Raw genomic sequence first — 20,654 nt, forward strand, 5'->3', positions numbered from 1 at the left:
GGTTTTCAATCTACTAATGCATGGGGAAATACATCCCTTAATAACTACCAGATTAAACTGAAAAATGACCCACTGAAAAAACCTTCAAAGATCTACAGTCTGTAATTGTTGGCGGAAAGGATGTCCTGAACAAACTCCACTAATGTTTTATGGACCCCACCCCCACCCCAGACCAAAGAGACCCATGACAATGAGACAGGGCAAGCTAGGGTTATTAGGCAGTTTTAGGGACAGTGCAGGAGGGGACCTCTGAAGAATTTAGGGAGGCTTCAGAGATAAGGATAACCAAATGGAAAGTAGCCCATTCCACTAGGAAAAACAAACATCCCAGAACCAAGGACAACATTGTTAATGCTGGTCCTGGTTTCCTTCAGGTGGTAAAGGGAGGCGGAGATTGGAGAAATGGAGAGTGGTTTAATTTATGGACACATTAGAAGGGCAGCTGTTTAACTTCAATGCAGGGATGCCCATCCAGAAGACTGGGCCATAAATTTAAAGATGCAACAAATGGGGAAAGAGAAAGCTGTTAGATAAGGAACGTGAAGATCCCCTACTCAGTAGCAGATTAAGTGAAACAGCCGAGAACTAACCAATCACAAAGAGACTGGTGGAGCTTTAGAATAATGAGGGAAAAAAAGGTATATATTCCCTGAGACACAACTCCACTTTGGCTTCCTTGCCCCTCCCAGGCCTGGTTCCCTGGCCTGGGAGTCCCACTTTATTTCTGCTCTTTTTCTCCTCAATAATTTTTTTTTTCTTCTAAATAAACCTGCGCTTCTTGCTTGCTTGCCTGAGCGTCTGCGAAGTTCCTGCTGCGGCTTCGTGAGACACCAACCCGTGGAGGGTCTAGCGGCTGGGGCTCAGCACTGCCCTGCAGCCTGGAATCCGATCCCGGCTGGGAGACTAGGCCTGACAATTCCGGTATCAACAACAAGGACTACAAATCCCATAATGTCATCACCACTGAAGGGGGGACTGCTGGGAACTGAGGGTGGAGTTAAGCATCCAGGATTGGTGTATAACAAGATATGTGGACCTTGGGGGACCTTGGTTTTTCAACAGTTTTCAGCGTGCTGTTGGGGTCCCAGATCAGCAGAACCGGTAGGACACATTCACCAATTTATCTCTCTTTCTCCCTAAGTTATTCATTTCTTCATCTCCCCTTTTTGTAAATAAACCCTTATTACCCTTTTTGTGTGTGCCTGCAGTTGAGTCTCATTATAAATCCCTTTTAAGGGTGCAGGTGAGGACCCACAGTCAGGCCAACCCATTTCACATTAGGATTGCTCTGTAATAAAACAAGACTATTAAAATAATTATATCGGGCCTCCCCGGTGGCACAGCGGTTGAGCGCTGGGTTGCAAAGCTGCCCGCAGCCTCTGCAGTGCCAGTTTGATCCCCGGCTGCTCCCCGGCCACCAGAGGAGGGTCCCACATGGTGCGCAGACCTCTCCTGCCGCCCGCTGCCCCCCTCAGCAGTGTACTTCGGTCCTTCTGCCTGCTCTGCACTCCGCTCTGTCTCTGGTGAATTCTCTCACCCTCCCGCACTTCTGACTGTACCCAGTGCTTCTATAAATAAATCTTTTTAAAAAAATAAAAATAAATAAAAATAAACTAATTATATTACTTTGTCTCATGTCATTAGTCTGTCCTCCTATAGAAAACAGTTGATCACACCCAGTAATATTCTTTGAGCATCCATAGATACATAATCCTATATAACATTGGGTAGAATTATAGGTTATTCAGCATCTAGTGTCTAAACTGTATGCAATTCCTGTTTTAGGAATTGGAAGTCCAAAATACAGTACCAATGCTAATAGTACATTGTATATTATGTGTTCATCTGTATTTTTAAGAGCCTTATCACCACTTCATGAGAAAATCATGATGCCTATCTATTCCATCAGTTTTAGGAAACTCCCCATAAAAGCTTCAAGATATCTGAGTAGGACATATGTTACACAGAAAATGCTAATCAAAGACAAAACACGGATTTGGTGGTGATCATCACTATTTTACTCCAGCTGCTCTTAAGTCTCCTCTCTCTCCAGTTACCTGATATGGCGAGCATTTTGGCTTCAAGTAAGCCTGGTAGTTGGGTTTCAATGTCATTAACTTTCTTCCTCAGAGTGCTACAGAGTTCCTCACTCATGCACACCTAGAGGGGGATAAAGAGCCATGAGTCATTGTTTATTCAGGTAAAAATCAGATGACAATAAATCAGCCAGTTGAGAGATTTCTGGTTTATAAATAATTAAGGAGGTTATAAATAATTAAGAGGGGTGGTAAAGAGTAACTGGAGGAGAGTTCTTAAAAAGGAAGGAATGCAAAAAGAAAGGAAGGAAGAAATAAGGAAGAAGGTGGAAAGGTAAGAGAGGAAGGAGGACTAATAATGCAAACATTTGCATATTCAAATAGGTTCTGTACCTTTCACCACACCGGAAACCAAAATTGATATGAGCCAATACAACAAAGAAACTATCAACTAAAAAAATTTCTTCACTCTGCCTGCTCCCTTCTCAGGGGCCTTAGCTACTTACTCCCTCCTCCTAAAATACTCTTGCCCCAGTTAACTCAGCTCACTTACACCCTTCAGGGCTCTGTTCAAATGTCACCTGGGAGACCTGCTAATTATGCACATCAAAATGGCCACCCTCTAGGCCCCTGGCTAGAATGCAAGCTCTGTGAGAGCAGACATTGCTGTGTCTCACAGATAGTAAGCATCAATAAAAGCCCACAACCTCTAAGCTCAAGGGCAGAGCAACAGACTAAATTGAATCACTTACCAAGACATAATTGAGAGATGCTGTCTAATTAAAATTTGAGGGTTCATATTTGCTGAAAAGTCAGCTTTGAAAAATGGGCAAGGAGATCTCTGTGAGGTTTGCAGTTTTTGTGATTTTATTTTTCCAGGGTACTCTAAATTCTTCCTGTGTGTCCGTTGCTTTATCAAAAATAGCAAAAATTTTAAAGCTCAGTTTCTTTTTTCAAAATGTCTTAGGTTATCGTTTCTTTTGTTTGAAGCTAAAACATCCAAATGTTTTCTTTTGTTTAAAGCTAAACTTCACAGTCAATGGCTATCTATACTGAGATTAATGAGCTAGCTAGAACAATTCCAGTTGAACAAAAGCATATGGCACAGCTGAATAAGGATGACATGTGTGGAGACATATTGGGATGATCCACGGGGAAGTCTCCCTCTTTTTCTTGCTAAAAATCTAAGATTTCATTCAATAGTTAAAAATAACCCAGTTGGATTCACAGAGCTCAGAGAAAATAAAAAATTTAATTTCCCCAAAAGAATCTAGACCTTGCTAGATACCATCAACTTGAAAGATTTTGCTGATCTGAGGCTGAAATTGCGATTGTTTTTAGAATCAGCGGAAGCCTCACCCAACACGCCCGAAACAGTACAGTATTTCTTCCATGGCCCTAAACAAGTTATTTTCTGTCCAGAGGCTATCATTTGCCAAATCTCTCTTTAAAACTCTTTCTCTGGATGAAGGTGACAGTGTGGCAGCCTCTAACCCAAAGTCTGCACCAGCAGAGCTGAGCATACACATGTATGGATTCCAAGACCCATTTCAATAGTAGTGAGATTTGGCAGGATGTCAGAACTGGGAGTTAAAAAGAAGATATTCTGGACAGCATCCTCACCCTCAACCCCCGAGCAGTAAGTCTTAGGCTCTCTACCCAAAGACCGGCACATCTTCACCCATCATCTAAGAATGTCATCAGAAGTTCAAGAACATTTCTATGACTCTGTAACACCAGTCATAACACTAATGTCTCATCCACTATATTTCTGATTTTAGTTAACAGTTTCTGTTAATCATGACTGGGTCAGTTTCTCCTTTGTTGAGCAAATCTATCCTTCAAGCTGTCACTATTAATATGAAACAACCTCTCTAAATCTTCTTATTAAGTTGCAATGTAAATTCTTTCAGGCTCTGCTAAATGTAATCTAATATCGACCAATCTCCAGATATCCCATTTATTTCCAACTATTTCTTCCATCTCATTTATCCCTTAATTACCTTTGGTTTGGGTAACCCATAAGAGTCAAGAAAAGTAATGAATGGAAGGAAGTTTCCATCTTTCCTTGAGAGAGGACTCAAAAGAATATCTGATCTATGTATCTAATAGACTAAAGAAAGAAAACATTTGAACTACAACTTTTACCTCAAGGTCACCAGTCAATCAAACCCGCAGTGGACAGAAAGTTATTTTGTGTGACTGGGTAGTTGTTTTAATTCTCTGTTGACTGATATGTCCACATACACACATATTCATGCATGTGCATGTATATGCAAGCATGTGTGCGCGCACATACACACACACACACAGACCAGAAAATCTGCATCTCCTTTGAATTTACAAATTCAATTGGAGCCTGAGGACTCATTATCAAATGGAACTTTTACATTTGCATTTTTAAATCTTAGACATGAATTCCTTACTCCTATGGAAAAACAAAGAAATTACAAGTTTTTTGTAAATGCATTAGAGCAGCTAGGCAAACAAAGTAAACTATTTTTGGTATATGGGCAAATCCAAAGTTTTAACAGTAGCTGGAGATTAGCAACCAATTCCAATGTCTTGTGCACGTGCATATGTTTGTATATACACTGTATAAAATGTCATACAAAATATACACCTATATAAACACTGCCTGTGTTATGTAATATGCACACCTGCATACTCACTGTAGAGATACAAACTCATTATAGTGTAATCACTATATGTTCTGATATGCAAAAAATTGAAAACCAAACTTAAAAGTCCCCCTATCTTTTACCTCTACACAGAAATTTAGGATGCACCTGATAAATGGCACATATTTCCAAAAGAAATACAGAAGGAGTATTTCTACCTCTTGCAGGAGGCTTTGTCCTTTTCTCTCCTCCCTATGGCTTTGCCTAGAAGTCACGGTGGTGGATATTGATAGGGTTATGGATGCAATTGGGCTGCATGGTTGTGACTTACACAGCAGGAATTCAGGCCCACTTGCTGTCCTGCTACATATAACAAAACTGGTAAACTGAGTCAGTCTCCCTTCATCATCCACTTGGGCAGGGGAATGGTCTTAGCCCCACTCAATATAAAAGCCTAAGATAAATGCCCTTTACCAGAGTTCTGCCTGGGGACTCACGACCTCCACTGCCCCAAATAGAGCAGTGCTGTGAGTCTCCTGCTCTTTTCTTTGCGGGAAGCTCCAAAGGAGGGCAGGGCAGCTCCCAAGCAGCTCAGGTTCCTGAACCCAAGGCCATCTTCTGAACAAGACTGAATGCTAAAAGGAATCTGTTCTTTCATGCAGGGCAAAAATGCCCATCAAACTGTTACTGCGTGGTTTTTAGCAAAATCATTCAATGTTTTTTCAAGAATGAATTAAATACCAAAAGTAGGGAAAAGGCCAGAGTTACTGGAGATGCTTACCAATGACACACAAGTCCAACAGCCCACCCCCAAACCTGGGCTTAGCTGCATGGCCCTGCGAGGTCCTGGGCAGGTCTTCCTGATCACTTTCTCTAGAAAGGATTCCTTCCAGGTCAGCAGATTTTGTCTGCTTTGCTTTCTGCTCAGAGACCTTCTCTTTTTACATTTCAGCTATTACATGACCACTCTGTTTCCCAGACCAAACACAAATACTTTATTACTAAAGTATACCTTAGTATACTTTATTACTAAAGGAGACAGAGAACTGTGACAGAGAACAGAGAATTGAATATTAATTAATTAATTAATCTTAACATGAATCTTAATTCATACCCAGTTCTCTGTCACCTTTAGTAATTCAGAATAACTGATCCTCCTTCACAGTTTGTCAATAACTCAGCTGGGTATGATTGTCTCTGCAGATAGTAATCTACCCTCAGGAAGATAGTAATCTAAGATAGTAATCTACCCTCAGGAAGCACCACATTGACTATGCAATTGAATTGACCATGTGCTCCCAGAGAACAATGAAAGCACACTTTATCTCTACACAAACCAAGGTCTTGACATGATACGTCAATGGCAGATTAAATAGGCAAAACGATTCCAAAGTCAATTTTTTTTTTTAAATATTAAATTTTATTTTTATATTCCCCCATACAATTGCAAACGCCCCATTCTGACCCCAATCCTTCCCCTCCCGCCCCTCACCCCCCAAAAAGTGTCTCTGGTTCATAGTTTTTTGTTGATTTTGATTTTCACTTTCTTATATTCATTTTCCTGGTCCCTTATTTAAGTTTTCTAGATTCCTGCTATGAGTGAGACCATCCAGTATTTTTCTTTTTCTTTTTGTCTTATTTCGCTGAGCATGACCCCTTCCAGTGCCATCCATGTTGCTGCAAATTGCATGTGTTTATCTTTTTTGAATGCTGAGTAATATTCCATGGTATATATGTACCACATCTTCTTGATCCAGTCATCTATTTTTGGGCATTTGGGTTGTTTCCAAAGCTTAGCTATTGTAAACAGTGCTGCTATAAACATAGGAGTGCAGGTGCTCTTTGGAATTGATGTTTCTGTGTCCTTTGGGTAAATACCTAGGAGTGGAATTGCTGGATCATATGGAAGCTCTATGTTTAGTAGGTCCAGAAATCTCCACACAGCTCTCCATAGTGGTTGGACCAGTTTGCACTCCCACCAACAGTGCACAAGAGTTCCTTTTTCTCCACATCCTCGCCAACATTTGTTGTTGCTAGTTTTTTTAATATGTGCCATTCTCACTGGTGTGAGATGGTATCTCATGGTAGTTTTGATTTGCATTTCCCTGATTACAAGTGATGTTGAACATTTTTTCATATGTCTGTTGGCCATTTGCATTTCCTCTTCAGAGAAGTTTCTTTTTAGCTCTTCTGCCCATTTTTTGACTGGATTATTTTCTTTGTTGTTGTTGAGTCTCATCAGCTCTTTGCAGATTTTTGTGATCAGTCCTTTATCATTAGTGTTGGGTGCAAAAATGTTCTCCCAGTTGGTGGGGTTTCTCTTTGTTTTTGTTATTGTCTCTTTTGCTGTGCAGAAGCTCTTTAATTTGATGTAGTCCCAGCTGTTTATCTTTGTCTTCACTATCACTGCTTTGGGTGATGTGTCTGTAAAGATGTCTTTGATGTGCAAATCCCGTAGTGTTTCGCCTATATTTCCTTCTATGTATTTTATGGTTTCAGGTCTTATGTCTAGTTCTTTAATCCATTTTGAGTTGATTTTTGTGTATGGTGTGAGGTAGTGGTCAAGCTTCATTCTTTTGCATGTAGCGACCCAGTTTTCCCAGCACCATTTATTGAACAAACTTTCCCAAAGTCAATTTTAAAAAGCAAAAAGTAATCACCTACTATACCATAGCCATATGTTTGTGAGGACCTGAACCCTGTCCTCCTGAGAGGAAACATAACTAATTTCTCAAAGTACTCCCATCTTAAAAGTCTTTTGTAGCAAAGGTATTTAATGGGGGCACAGAAGTCTTTTTCCATGCCCAACACTGACAAACTCCTTTGGGAGCAAAGGCCAAGCCAGACAGTTCCTGGGAGCCCAAGAGTCAAGACCTCCACAGGGAGCCACCCCCACTCTGGCTCTTCTGGCTCAGTGCCTTCTCTGCACAGTATCTTCCCAAGTCTACATTTCTTCCGGAATCCAGGTGTGTAGTGAGTTAGACATGAAAATCAGTCAAAAGAAAACCTCAGAGATATTTTTGGAAAATGGACATAGAAAAGTACTTACCTTGGCAGTGATTTCTTTAAGTGACAAGTTGAGGGATTTTATCCTGTCCTGCAGGCTAGAAGGATTAGAAAGACAGCATTAGCCTTCTTGGTGTCATAGCTCAGTAACACCGCACCTGTCTTCACTGAAACAGTGAAACTTCCATCAGCCCAATGGCTGAAGAACAGTGAGAAGGATGACATCAAATTGGCTCCATATGACTATGGAATTAACAGGCTACTGGGAAGCATATTTTCCCTCCTTAAATCAGTATCAAAATCTGTTATGTCTATCATGCACGCCTACTGAGAGAGTGAAGGAACAATCCAGAGGTACTCCTGACAGCAAAGGATTAAAATTTGCATCCTATCAACACCTTCCAAGGAGAATGGTGTACACTGGCCTCTTAGAGTCTCATGGGCAAGTTATCAAATATCTGAGTCTGCTGTGTAATTCAACAAATATGTACCAGGCACCTTCTGCACTTAGCAGAGAAGCAGAGCATATAAGAGAAAACTACATTTAATGTATATCAACAATAGAATTACCTCACTCTTCAGGCTTTTCCTTGCTGCTTTTTTCTCCTTGGCACTTAACCACCTTGACATATTCATCTACTCTCATAATTTCTCTCTCCTCCACTAGAATATATGTCCCACAATCACTGCAACTGCCTATTGTGTTCACTCCTGTATTCTCAGTGCTTAAAACAATTGCTGGAGCTTATTAGCAGGAATTTCATAACCTGCAGAATGAATGAATGAAACTAAAACTCAGATCTTATATTGAATGTTGTTATCTAATGGGAAAAAAACACATGCAGGCAATCAACTATAACATAAAACAAGATGGAAAAAAATTACTATAAAGGGAGCAGAAACCCAAGACTAGGATCAAGCTGCTATTTAGAAACTGACACAGGCAGAGTAAGTGTCTCCAAGTGAGCAATGGAGATAATAACTTCCTTAGCAATTTAGAAGCTAAGGGGCTGGTGGGAAAGCTTGCTGGACAAGTTGGAAAATAAACTAGCCCTCAAAGAAAAGAGAAGGAACAAAGAAATTTCAGGGAGATATTTCGTGGACACAACTCACCAAATAGTTTACGTAGGTGAGTAGTGAGAGATAACACCACCAAAGGAAGGAGTCTTTCTGGTAGATGGGGAGAGGAAAAGTGGAAGGGGAAGGCCTATCTGTATCTGCAATGTTTGTATATTCATTTAGGAAAAGAGAATCAAAGTAAATATAAGGAAAATGCTAATATTTAATCTCAGTGGTAGATAAATGAGTATCTGTTATATTTTCAATGTGGTTAGCAATTTTTTAAATAAATTATTTTCTTTTATATAATTCTTACATCATTTTTCATTTTTGCATAATGTATGCATTATCATTTTGGTTATATTCCCCAACAATTCCCACCCCCTTTTTCTGACCCTAATCCTTCTTCTCCTCCCTCTGCCCCTCCATAGTGTGTCTCTGGTCTATAGTTGCTTGTTGATTTTGATTGTTACTTTATTGCAACAATTAAAGTAATTTTTAAAGAAACATCAAGGCAAGTTGCAGTCAGCATTGAATGCCAGGCCAAGAAGTTCTAACTTTATCCCGCAGGCAATGGGAAATTTTTTGAGCAAGAAAGCAATCTGAGAGAAATTGGGGTTTTTATCTTCTGGAAAATTAGCCGTGCAGCTGTCTAAGAGATGATTTGGAGAAGGAAACACTGAATGTGACAAACCAGAGAAACACTTTGGGCAAAACCCAGTTTTAAGGTTCATACAATAATGGAAGTTAGAATGGAGGGGAAATAGTAGATCACCTGATTATTTTGATGCTGAAAAGCAGTGAGAGTATTTGATGTACTTATTCATTCAATCATTCACAAACTCAAATTCTTTAATATCTATTGAGCACCTAATAAGTTAGGAACTTGGGATATAAAGACATGGTTCTTGCCCTCAACAACTCACTGCTGTTTGATGGGAACCCAAATGTGGCCCCCAAAATATTGTTAGAGGCACTAGAAGAGAGGTGGTCACTTGGTAAAATGATCAGGTGTGAAAGGGATGGTCAGATTCTCTGGGGTATGTGTGGGGAGGGGGTCAGGGAAAGTTTCTTCAGTGAGCATCGCAAAGTATTAGAGCTAGACAGCCCGTTGCTGGTCATTGTCCGTCAGCTGTAAGAACTGGTTTACAATGGTATTGCCTCCACTGGTCTGTGATTTTGGAATACAAGCAAACTCATCTCGATTGCCAGTAGCCTAAAACTGGGGCAGGTAAAATCTCACCAGTGTCATCCCCACTTTAGCACAATGTTCTACAGAGAGTTGTGTACTCATAGAACTGTACTCATAGAGTTGTGTACTCAACCCAAGAGGGAGAGACGAGAGCCGATGAACAGCAGGGCACATGGCAGCAGGTTTTTCTGAATTCACGAGTCACACTATGACAAAAAATCAGTATGCTCAATGAAAACAAGGGGAAACAGCATGTGCACCCCACCTGGAAAATTCTAGACACCAGCTGAATGGAGGTTGGACTGCTTGAAGGCAGGGAAGTTTGAGAGGAGAGGGACAGGCAGGAGCAGACCAACCCACTGGAGAGGCTGGGTGGCAAGGGCAGAAGGTGTCCAAGACTACTGTGATGGTTCTGATTCCAGCAGCAGAACTGACATTGTGCTGATAGTGCCTGCTCTCCAGACCTAGAAACTTCATTGAGCAGAAATGTGCTTTCCCAGGTCAAGTTTCTAGAAATCTGATCAACTAAAACTTTTCAATGTTTTTCCACATAATGGATCCTGCCTGAGCATAGTATCTTCCAAATAGAAGCAGAGGTTTCTTCTAGTAACACACAAAGACTAATTCAAGTTTGAACAATTAAGATAGATAGGCAGTGGGTCGACTTATTGACACTAAACTAAGCTGAGCAAAATGGCAGTGCCTTTAGCTAATGCCCAATCGGTCAAGAAGGATCATTCTAGAGATTGACAGAGCTCTTCAGTCTTGGTTCAGTTCTGGCCCTATCCCAGAAAGAAAATTAGTCTCCTCTCAAATATCCATGTTAGAGCAGGGGGCAGTGATGCAGATAATTGAATACATTGTTTTATATTTGATTTGATCTATATTTAATTTATTTAATTTATGCGATATTACTTTTTGCAGTAGATTTACCTTCCTAATTATGTTTTGCTCAGGCTAATATTAACATTAGTTGCATCCCTGGGGTATACACTGAATGAAAGCAGTGGGGGGCAGAAGAAGATGAATAATCTATATGCTGAGCTAGTGGTTTTCAAGTTATTTTTAGTAGTAGAACTCTTCCAAACAAAATTTTACACAGAAGTGGAATACACCAAATAGATAACAGAGAATCTGTTTTAAAGGAGGTGGTGTATCCAGCCTGGGATTCAAATCATGTCACTTTGACCCAAAATTGACACCATGCTCCACCAACACACTGTGCTCAGGGGACCAGGGATACAAATTTGAAGACCATAATTTATAAACAAGAGCTCTAAGTACTTCAACAATGCACACTGATCCCCATGTTTCCTTTAAGCTTATGTACTGTCAGTGACAAATAAGAATTGTCCTCTCAGGTCAAATTGTACTGAACCCAGGAAACACAAAAGTTGTCCCCACAAATTAGTAATAATGTTTAAGCAAACACACCAGAGGAGTATTTGCCAAAGCAATATCTCCTTTCAAAGCAGCCACTGTAGGAATAATAGTGTCAAACATTTATGGAGCACTTACTGAATTCCAAGTAGAGAGCACATAGATTAGCATTTTAAATTCTCATAACTCTATGAAGTATTATAACAACTACATTTCAGACAAGGAAACTCCTCCAAAGGGAGATATAAGTACTTTCCCCAGGGTTAACCAACCGGTAAATGGGCAGATGATAATGTAGGCAGTCTAGCTGGCTGTCCTCATCACCACTAAATTATATTGCCTCTCTTAGAAGCTGTGCACTTATTCAGAAACTGCTGCTATGGTCCAGGTTGATTTTTGGAATTCTGCTTTAGAACTGTGTTAAATTTACAATGCAATCAGTAGCATCCCTTGTAAATACACATTAATCTTTACTCACAAACTGACAGATATTCACAATCAATAAATAATGCCTTAGAAAATTTGAAACTGCAGTCAACAATGTGGGACAGAGAAAGCACATCAGAGGTGGGCCTGGGGCTGGCAGTGGTGAAAGGAAATCGAGGGCAAAACATCTGTTACAGATTAATTGTGTTCCCCTACCCCAACTCATTTTGTGGGTGTCCTATGAATGGGACCTTAGAGTGTCTTTACTGACACAATCAAGTTCAATAACTTTATTCAATATGACTGGTGTCCTTATGAAAGGAGGAGATTTGGACCCAGACACACATGTAGGGAAGGAGAACCCTGTGATGACACGGACAAGACGGCCATCTGCAAGCCGAGGAGGGGGGCCTCGGAAGAACACAACCCTGCTGACACCTTGATCTTGGAGTTCTAGCTTCCAGAACTGTGAGAAAACATATTTCTGTTGTTGAAGTCACCCAGTCTGTGCTGCTTTGTTATGGCAGCCCCAGCAGATGAATACATGTGGGAGTTTCAGATTTTAATAGTACGATTAATTATACGTGTTAAGCTCCTACATACTGATGCTCCAGGGTCCAGGAAAAAAGTCACAGCAGACATGATGGCTCTTTTATTTGCCTCAGACTCACAGACTGTTTCATTTTCAACCCACCGAAGTGAGAGACTAAGAGCTACTTCAACAACAGAAATTTGCAGAATGTAAATGTTCTCCTCTGTGGCATACGAGCTAAAGACGATGGTGGGTGGTTGTATGAAAATGTGATGAGAAGATCCCTGATTTTCACAATAATGTTCATGGAACCATTGGTTAGTACAGAAGGTCACAGACACCTAGGCTTTAGGGTAGCCAAGAAAAAAGGCTCCTGAACCACTAGTGCAGTGTTGCAAGAATATCCCAACTGATATCAAAAAACACTAATAAAATATTCAATTTGGCCTGGGACAGATTGTTTTGCAGCAATAATTAGAAGAGAAAGTGGAATTGAAGTAAGTAATCTAAATAGTACCAGCCAAGACTTGGTCAAGGGCCAGAATGAGACATCCATGCAGGAGAATATCAGCCAAGCAATTTGGGTTCAATGACAAGGGGGGTGGGGGTGGGGTGGGGAGGTGAGAAACTGTTCTAAAAAAGAACAGTACAACCAAAGAACTGCCTCTGCTGTTACCACTCTGATCCAGGTCACAGGTCCCCTCCTCTGAAATTCTACCCTTCTGAAGTAGAATTTAACCCCTCTACAATCTTTTCTGCCAGGGCCTCTTTGCAGGGCATTCGCCTGAGGGTGACCATTCTGCCAGCCAAAACAGTGGCCAAGCAGAGTCTTCTTCCAAGGGTGTGGATCTTTCTTGGACACGCAGACCAGGTGTCCACATGTGAATCCCATCACAGTGCAGGACAGATCCCAGGGCTGGGAGGGAGACCATGTCCGGAGATCCATTCAAACTTTTCCTCTGGGTCACAAATGTCCTGTTGCCTAGATGGGCTCTTTTATGTTCACATACTGGAAAAGCTACCTCACCCCATAGTGTGTTCTGCTCTTGGCTAGTGTCTCCTCCTGCCACCACTATCCCAGCCATGACCACCATGGCACCAGCCTCAGCAGGACATGTCTACCTAAAACACCAACCATGCAGCTGTCCCACAGCCAACCTCTGGAGAACAAAGTCTGTCCCTATCTTACCTGACCCTTACTGCACAAGAGTATTACTGCCACTCAGAGAATTCCACCACCACCTCACTGGCTCTGAACAACTGACTTTCTTCAGGGGTTTGATTTCCTTACCTGCAAAATGAAGAAGTCTACCTTCTAAGAAGCTTCTGATCCTACCATCCAAGATTCTTTTACTAATGTTATTTTATTTGTAGGGATTGGAGAATCTAAATACATGAAGGTTATAGAAAGTGCCAGATATAACACTAGTGACAGAGATAGATGCACAGGCCAGATCTCAATTCTTGAAGCAAGAAACAGGTTTTTCAGCTCTCGGAATCAAATTGCATAGAAAGTCTGTGTCTACCAGTAACTGTATGAACAACTGCCTGCCTGTGGTCTCATCTGAAATTCCGATTTAGCAAAAAGCTATAGGAGATGAGAAATACAGGTTTCCCCACTATCCAAAGATGGAAATTTCCTATTTGGTATAATTTGGTAGCTTATTCTTTGGGCCTGGGAACATTCAAAATATTTTCCATATAAGTTAATGGTGATAGTGTTCTCAGGCCCCCACTACCCCCCTCAAATAATAAACTACCAAGTCATACCAAATAGGAATGTTCTACATTAAGATCACTGGGGGCAGGAGGGCAACGCTACCAATTTCATCTCCAGACAGACTTCTCCTCACCCCCTTTCTCTATCCCCATCCTCAGTTTCACCCTGTGTTGTATTTAGTAAATATGTTTAAGAATGATAGGCTGTCACTGAAGCAAAGTAGAAATGACAAAAAGGGCAAAATTACAGTTATGCCACCACAGGCACTACTTGGGTCTTGATTAAAAAAAAAAAAAGGACAGGAATCAGTTGACAGTAACAGTCTTGCCAATTAGTGCTCAGTCCTTTAACTTTCTATAGGGGGCAAGTGGTTAAGAAAGTGACAGCAAAACAGCCCTTGGAAAAGCAGAGTGTTATCTACTTGGCCTTTTTCTTCCTTTGGACCCTCCTCTCCTCACAGCTGATAATGTCACATGTCCCTGGTGGGATATACATGGGGCCCAAACAACAGAAATGTCAAGAATTCCTCCAAGCTTCGGATGATCTGGTAAAAGCCGAACAGGGCACAATTTTTTTTTTTTTAAAGATTTATTTATTTATTTATACAAGCACTGGGTACAGTCAGAAGTGCGGGAGGGTGACAGAATTCACCAGAGCCAGAGCAGGGAGCAGAACAGGCAGAAGGACTGAAGTACACTGCTGAGGGGAGCAGGGGCAGGGCAGGAGAGGTCTGGGCACCATGTGGGACCCTCCCCGGTGGCCGGGGATCGAACCACCACTGCAGAGGCTGTGGGCAGCTTCGCAGCCCAGTGCTCAACCGCTGCGCCACAGGGGAGGCCCAGGGCACAAATATTTATTAAGAGCAAGCATTCTATATGACTGTAAAAAGCTATCACGCTGGTGATCTGTAGCCTTTACTCTTGGGAAAGACTGCATGGTGCAGTTGAGAGAGATCTGGACCAAGAGGCAGAAGCTCTGCACTTCTACTGACTGCCCCCAACTGTCCCTCCTGTACCCACTTCTGACCCAGCACACAGTCTCTTTCTGGTTTGGCAGTGGAGGGAAGCATGTCAAGAGCACTGCATGTCACTCCACTCTTGCTCATCAAAAACTAGGCTATCTTTGGGGGATCTTGTGTCGAATGAAGTCTAGAAATAATTTTTAATAGATTATTCATACACATACTCGAGTAAGAAAACATTTTGGAGTAATCTGACAAATTGAGCACATGAACTTTTAACCCAGGGGAAGTAAATATATTTGATGTCTTCCTTTCTGGCCCAAGGGGATTAAATAAAAGAACCAAAGCAAAATAGGCCACAGGAATATTTGGACTTGTAGCACTTGGATTCTTCCTCTCCTCTGGGTCATACTCGGGATTCACACATGTTTACTGAATCATTTTATGAATGTTAATGATCCTAAATCTGATCCTATATCAGGTAGGATACTACACTGTTACTCTTTAGTCTTTGTGATTACTAACTCAGCATACTGAGATTAAAATGTCATGTTTATAAGACTATAAACGCTTTTGAGTAAAACATATCCATGCAACTCAAGTACTCTTAAGAAAGAAAGATTTCCAATGATTCTGGAGTCAAGATATTGCTGTGAAGATACTGAGCAAAGGAAAAGAACCCTAACATTAATTTAGTGGATTTGCTGGATTTTCCCAAATTGCTGATATAAATAAGATAGATCACACACACATACGGGCATGCACAGACACACCCTAGCCTGGTGCCATCTCTTGCCAATTCTCATCCCCACTGGGAAACTGCCTGACATTACAGAGTCACAGCTTGCATCTAGGTCCAGTTCCATCAAAATTCACAGCTTTATTTCCAACCAATTAACTTGGTTATTGGCTTCTCCAGATATACCAAGTGTTAATTCAACCAGATCTTTCTCAGCGCCTCTCAAACAATCTTATTCCAAACTGAAATGTAAATCATGTGCCAAAAACATTTTGACTTACAATTTGTCTGTAAGAGATTTTAGTTGTTTAATAAAGAAATGAGAGCAGAAATCAAAAATATGAACAGCCTTATGTTCATATCCTTGCTAATCTCCTTTCAAGTCTTTCTTCCCAAGTTGTTTAACATACAATAATAAAATTGGTCGTATTGTACTGGTCTCTTATTTTCTCTACAATAAGAAAACAGAGTACTACTGGTCTCTTATTTTCTGAAGACTGATAATCAAGATGGCTCCATATTTTCAACCACTGGCATATCACAAATGTATTTAAACACTCAAACAAGATTTCAATTCTTGGGCTCTAGAGGTCTTTAAAACACTACAATTTGATCCAAGAGCAGGAATGATCCAGTTTCTGGGTTTATTCTGTTACATGATCCAAAGGTAATATCAAATTTCCATTTCAATCACTGACCCCTTAATTCTGATTATCTAATAGGTTATATTTCATTGTTCTCAGAGTTTTTTATTATTGTTGTTGTTGAAAAAAATACCCTGAACTGCATGCATTTCCTTTTAATAATGATTTTTTTCTATGTATACTGCTTTTCCTAAATTTCTGAACATGGATACCTTTTATAACTATGAAGTTTGCCCAAAAAGTTCTACTTTCTGCTTTGGACTTACTCTGCTTTTCTGAATCATCTTTAATTACCTGCTATCTAGCTAAGCACTCTCATATGTACAACAAAAGCCTGTAGAAAGGGTTTAACCTTACATTTCCCAGACTCTTTCAAAATCTGCTGACAAAGCAACAGATCAATCTGATTCCTGAAGCTGGAGAATATTATAAATCTTATTTCCTAAGATGTTTCAGTAGGTAAACAAAAGGTCTATATATTTTACTGGATAAAGACTGCAAAAATAGGTCATTGGTGAGTAAAATGAATGAACAGCAAGGGGAAAATCTAGTTGAAAAGTAACTGAATAAGGGGTTCTTTTTCCACAACTTACTTTATTTACTCTTCATTATGACTTTGAGATTGTAATTTATATAGATGAGTGTATAACTTCCACCTGCTATCTAATTTCTAACACTATACTGCATTAGTTTTTTTATGTTTATTGAAGTAACTCTGCATTACTATACTATGTTTGAAGTGTGCATCATTATAAATCAACCTCTGTATATACTACATTAAATTAACCACTAAAGGTCCGATCCTGTTCTTCACCCTACAACTGATGACTTCTACCCAATTTATCTAACCCCTCCCTCCCCTTTCTCTTCTGTAACCACTAATTTGTTTTTACAGTCAATAAGTTCATTTTTGTTTTCTTTAGTTCCTTCATAAGAATTCAAATACCAGTATCAATATGACTCAAAGAGGAAGCCGAGGAAACTTGCCAAAAAGGACAAAGTAGTCACTTCAGTGGCAGCCAAGGGCAGGAGTGCCTCACCAAAAATGACCCCCCCATAAATAAGGCACAGTTCCAGTCCCCCTCACCCCAAACTCCCACCAGCATCTCTGGTTTGCATTTATGAGAGCAGCCAAGGAATTGACTCAGGATCCATTAATCACCCCGCTAGCTACTTGGAGAAGAAGTGCTCTTAATTGACTAAGCTCCAGCATGGAGCTGGCATTTCCAACCTGGGGCTATTCCCAGTGGTTCCTTGAAAAGGGTCTGTCCAAACACAAGTGAATTCCCTTCTGCTGGAAGAGCTTTAAACTTTCAGCTCAAGGTCTAAAGAACAGTTTAGTCTGCCATATTAAAGTAACATCTGAAAAGTTATAGGAGGGAATTGTAACACACAACCTATAAACAGGAAAACATTCTCGGGATATGTCAAGAATAAGAAAATTTGATGAAAGGGAATAGAGGCTAGTAGATGACATCCAAATTACAATGAAATTAAATACAGAACAGTTCTCAAGGTGAAAATAATGGAAAATTAAAATTAAAATTGACAGAAGAAAACTTTAAAAAATAGTCACACGAATTCAAGTTTGCCAGGAGTTGACTTGCAAATGCAATAATATTAAAAGAACTATCTGCAATCATTTTCAAATGACTATCTCCCAACTTTGAGAATCTATTGAATACTGGTTGAAAATAATTTAATCTGATGCCTGAATTGTGGAAGAGGAATAGATGAGTCTACAAATTACAAGCTGCTCAAGAACTACTTCAATTAATAATAACAATATGTTGCAAATTCCTGGAAGAAAATAAAGCATAATTCATAAAATTTCAAAATACAATACTTAAAAATATATAGCTACTGTTTCACCCTCTTTGTCCTTTGTTTTTTTTTTAAATGATTGAAATTTACTATAGCACAAAACCTCTTTCTTTTTAATCTCTAAGTAAAGTAAGATTTCTCTCCTTAAATTTCTCATAGTCAAGAAAGAGACAGAAATCAGAAGCCTGATTTCTTGAGACAGCCCAGACAGGTGCTGGTTTCAAGTCCCTTCCTTCTGAGACATAGGGCAAATTAGGGTAATTATGCAGTTTTAGGGACAGTGCAGGAGGGGACCTCTGAAGAGTTTAGGAAGGCTTCAGAGATAAGGACAACTAGAGGAATGTGTTAACGCTGGCCTTGGTTTCCTTCAGGTGATAAAGGATGGTGGAGTTTGGGAGAGTGGTTTAATTAGGGCAGCAGACTCATTTATGCAAGGAGGAGATGAGAAGGGGTCAGCACTAAGACCGGTGGGCGGCAGCCTGTTTTTCTTCAAAAGCTGATGTTTAACTTTCTCTGAAATGCAGGGGTGCTTGTCTGGAAGACTGGGCCATAAAGATAAATCTATCAAACAAGGGGGAAGATGCAACAAATGAGGAAAGACAAACCTGTTAGATAAGGAATGTGAAGATCCCCCTGCTCAGTAGCAAATTAAGTGAAACAGCTGGAGAACTAACCGATCACAAAGAGACTGGTGGAGCTTTAGAATAATGAGGGAAAGAAGGTATAGATTCCCTGAGACACGACTCCACTTTGGCTTCCTTGCCCCTCCCTGGCCTGGTTTCATAGCCTGGGAGTCCTGCTTCATTTCTGTTCCTTTTCTCCCTCAATAAACTTTTTCTTTCTCTAAACAAACCTGCCTCTTCTCGCCTGCTTGCCTAAGCGTCTGCGAAGTTCCTACTGCGGCTTCGTGAGACACCAACCCGTGGGGATCTAGTGGCTGGGACTCAGCGCTGCCTCTGCAGCCTGGGATCTGTTCCTGGCTGGGAAACTAGGCCTGACAATTCCGGTATCACTTCTTTTCCCACCCATTCTCTTCTTTTCAAAGTTGAGGATAGGTCAACTTTTCTGACTGCCTATAGAGGTGACTTTCAAAGGAAATGGGAGGATACGTGGGTGTTGTGCTCCAAACCCTGAACAATGGCTGCAGGGCCTGGTTTGTGTTCTAGTGACTTACTAGTCAGTCACAAGCAATCACCCATCCAGAAAGCAAAGAGCCACCATGGTTTTGGATAGTCATGGTCCACCCAGGAACCTTTGCAAGGTGACTTATCAGGGAGCTATTAGGATCAGATTACTTGGGGTAGAGGGAAGGGTGTTTAGCAGTCTGTTTTAACCCATTTCACAAAATCCAGAAGTGCAACATGATCAAGGTCTGGAAGGACCTTCACCATCATCTAGTTCAAGCCCTCATTTTGTAAATAAGAATTCCAGCTCGTCTAGCGCCAGACCTTGCTCTTGGTAGGTTCTTTTCCTCCTACTTTCCTGTCTTTGGAACTGCTAGCTGACTCTAACTTGAATCTGTTGCCTGCTTGGTCTCCTGGGCTGCCTGTGTTTAGAGACCCATTTGCTCCAATACCTCACAGGTAACACCATGCCCCTCACCAGGGGGGCACAGAGATAGTTGTCACTGGCCTGAAATGGCATCTGCTCTCTCTTGCTTGGATGCACAGATTCTTGCTCTGCCTACCTGGACTTCTTTCCATTGACAACCTGAACTCTTGCTTCCAAGCCCTGGGTTCCCCAGGTTGTCAGTATTAATCACCCCATCCTAACCCCTTCAGAAAATGGCCAGAGCTGTCAAGACCCTTACTGCTGTGTTCCAGTGACTTGCTAGTCACGAGCAATCATCCATCTAGAAAGCAGCTCATCTGCAAAATGGTGTAAAGCAAATATATTGCCCAATATACCTTATATTGTTATTGTAAGCAAAAATGAGCTTTTTGTAAATACTGATGTTAAAATTAATGACTATTGGTATGATGATTATTACAAATCTAAATAGGAAAGACAGACATGATAAATATGAGAGTTGAAGAGGGCACATCTGCAGAGGGATCCCAGACATTGAGGTCTCGGTCTAATCAACGAGACCCACTGTGAGGCCACTTCAGACTGTCATTGCTCATATGCCATGATCTCACTGCATGGACTTCCTGCCTCATAGTTCCTGGGGAAAGCAAGGTCTTTGTGTCAAAAGAAAAGGGAAGGCGGGAAGGCGGGAAGGAGGGAAGGAGAGAGGGAGGAGGGTGGGCCAGAATCTCCTGGAGCAACAGTATTAGCAACACAAAAAGCTCCTCGTCCTCCAACGCTCTTAGTCCCAAAAAGCCACTGTTTTTAACAAACCTACCAGTGAACAACAAAGACAGAGAAGGGAGAAAAGCAGAGAACACAATCACAATACTCAGAAGAGAAGCTTAAGACCAGAGGCATTCCCCCTGAAGTCCCCACCTTGACAAGTTTGGCTTGGCCTCACCACTAGTCACCCCAGACACACTCACAGGACACACAGCTCCC

At 40.9% G+C, this 20,654-nt stretch overlaps 1 protein-coding gene across 1 annotated transcript in view; it reads right to left on the reverse strand.

Annotated features, from left to right (window-relative positions):
- DISC1 (DISC1 scaffold protein) overlaps positions 1–20,654 on the reverse strand; it is a 315,559-nt gene that overhangs the window by 179,272 nt on the left and 115,633 nt on the right. Inside the window, exons 7-8 of the mRNA XM_054694671.1 lie at positions 7,707–7,761; positions 2,058–2,160 (exon numbers count right to left, since the gene is read on the reverse strand). Of these exons, the coding sequence (XP_054550646.1) occupies positions 2,058–2,160; positions 7,707–7,761 (158 nt within the window). The remainder of the gene's footprint in view (positions 1–2,057; positions 2,161–7,706; positions 7,762–20,654) is intronic.

The sequence above is a fragment of the Talpa occidentalis genome, unplaced genomic scaffold (assembly GCF_014898055.3).
Source record: "Talpa occidentalis isolate TD23 unplaced genomic scaffold, MPIMG_talOcc4v2.1 talOcc4.14, whole genome shotgun sequence".
Classification (NCBI taxonomy): Eukaryota; Metazoa; Chordata; class Mammalia; order Eulipotyphla; family Talpidae; genus Talpa; species Talpa occidentalis.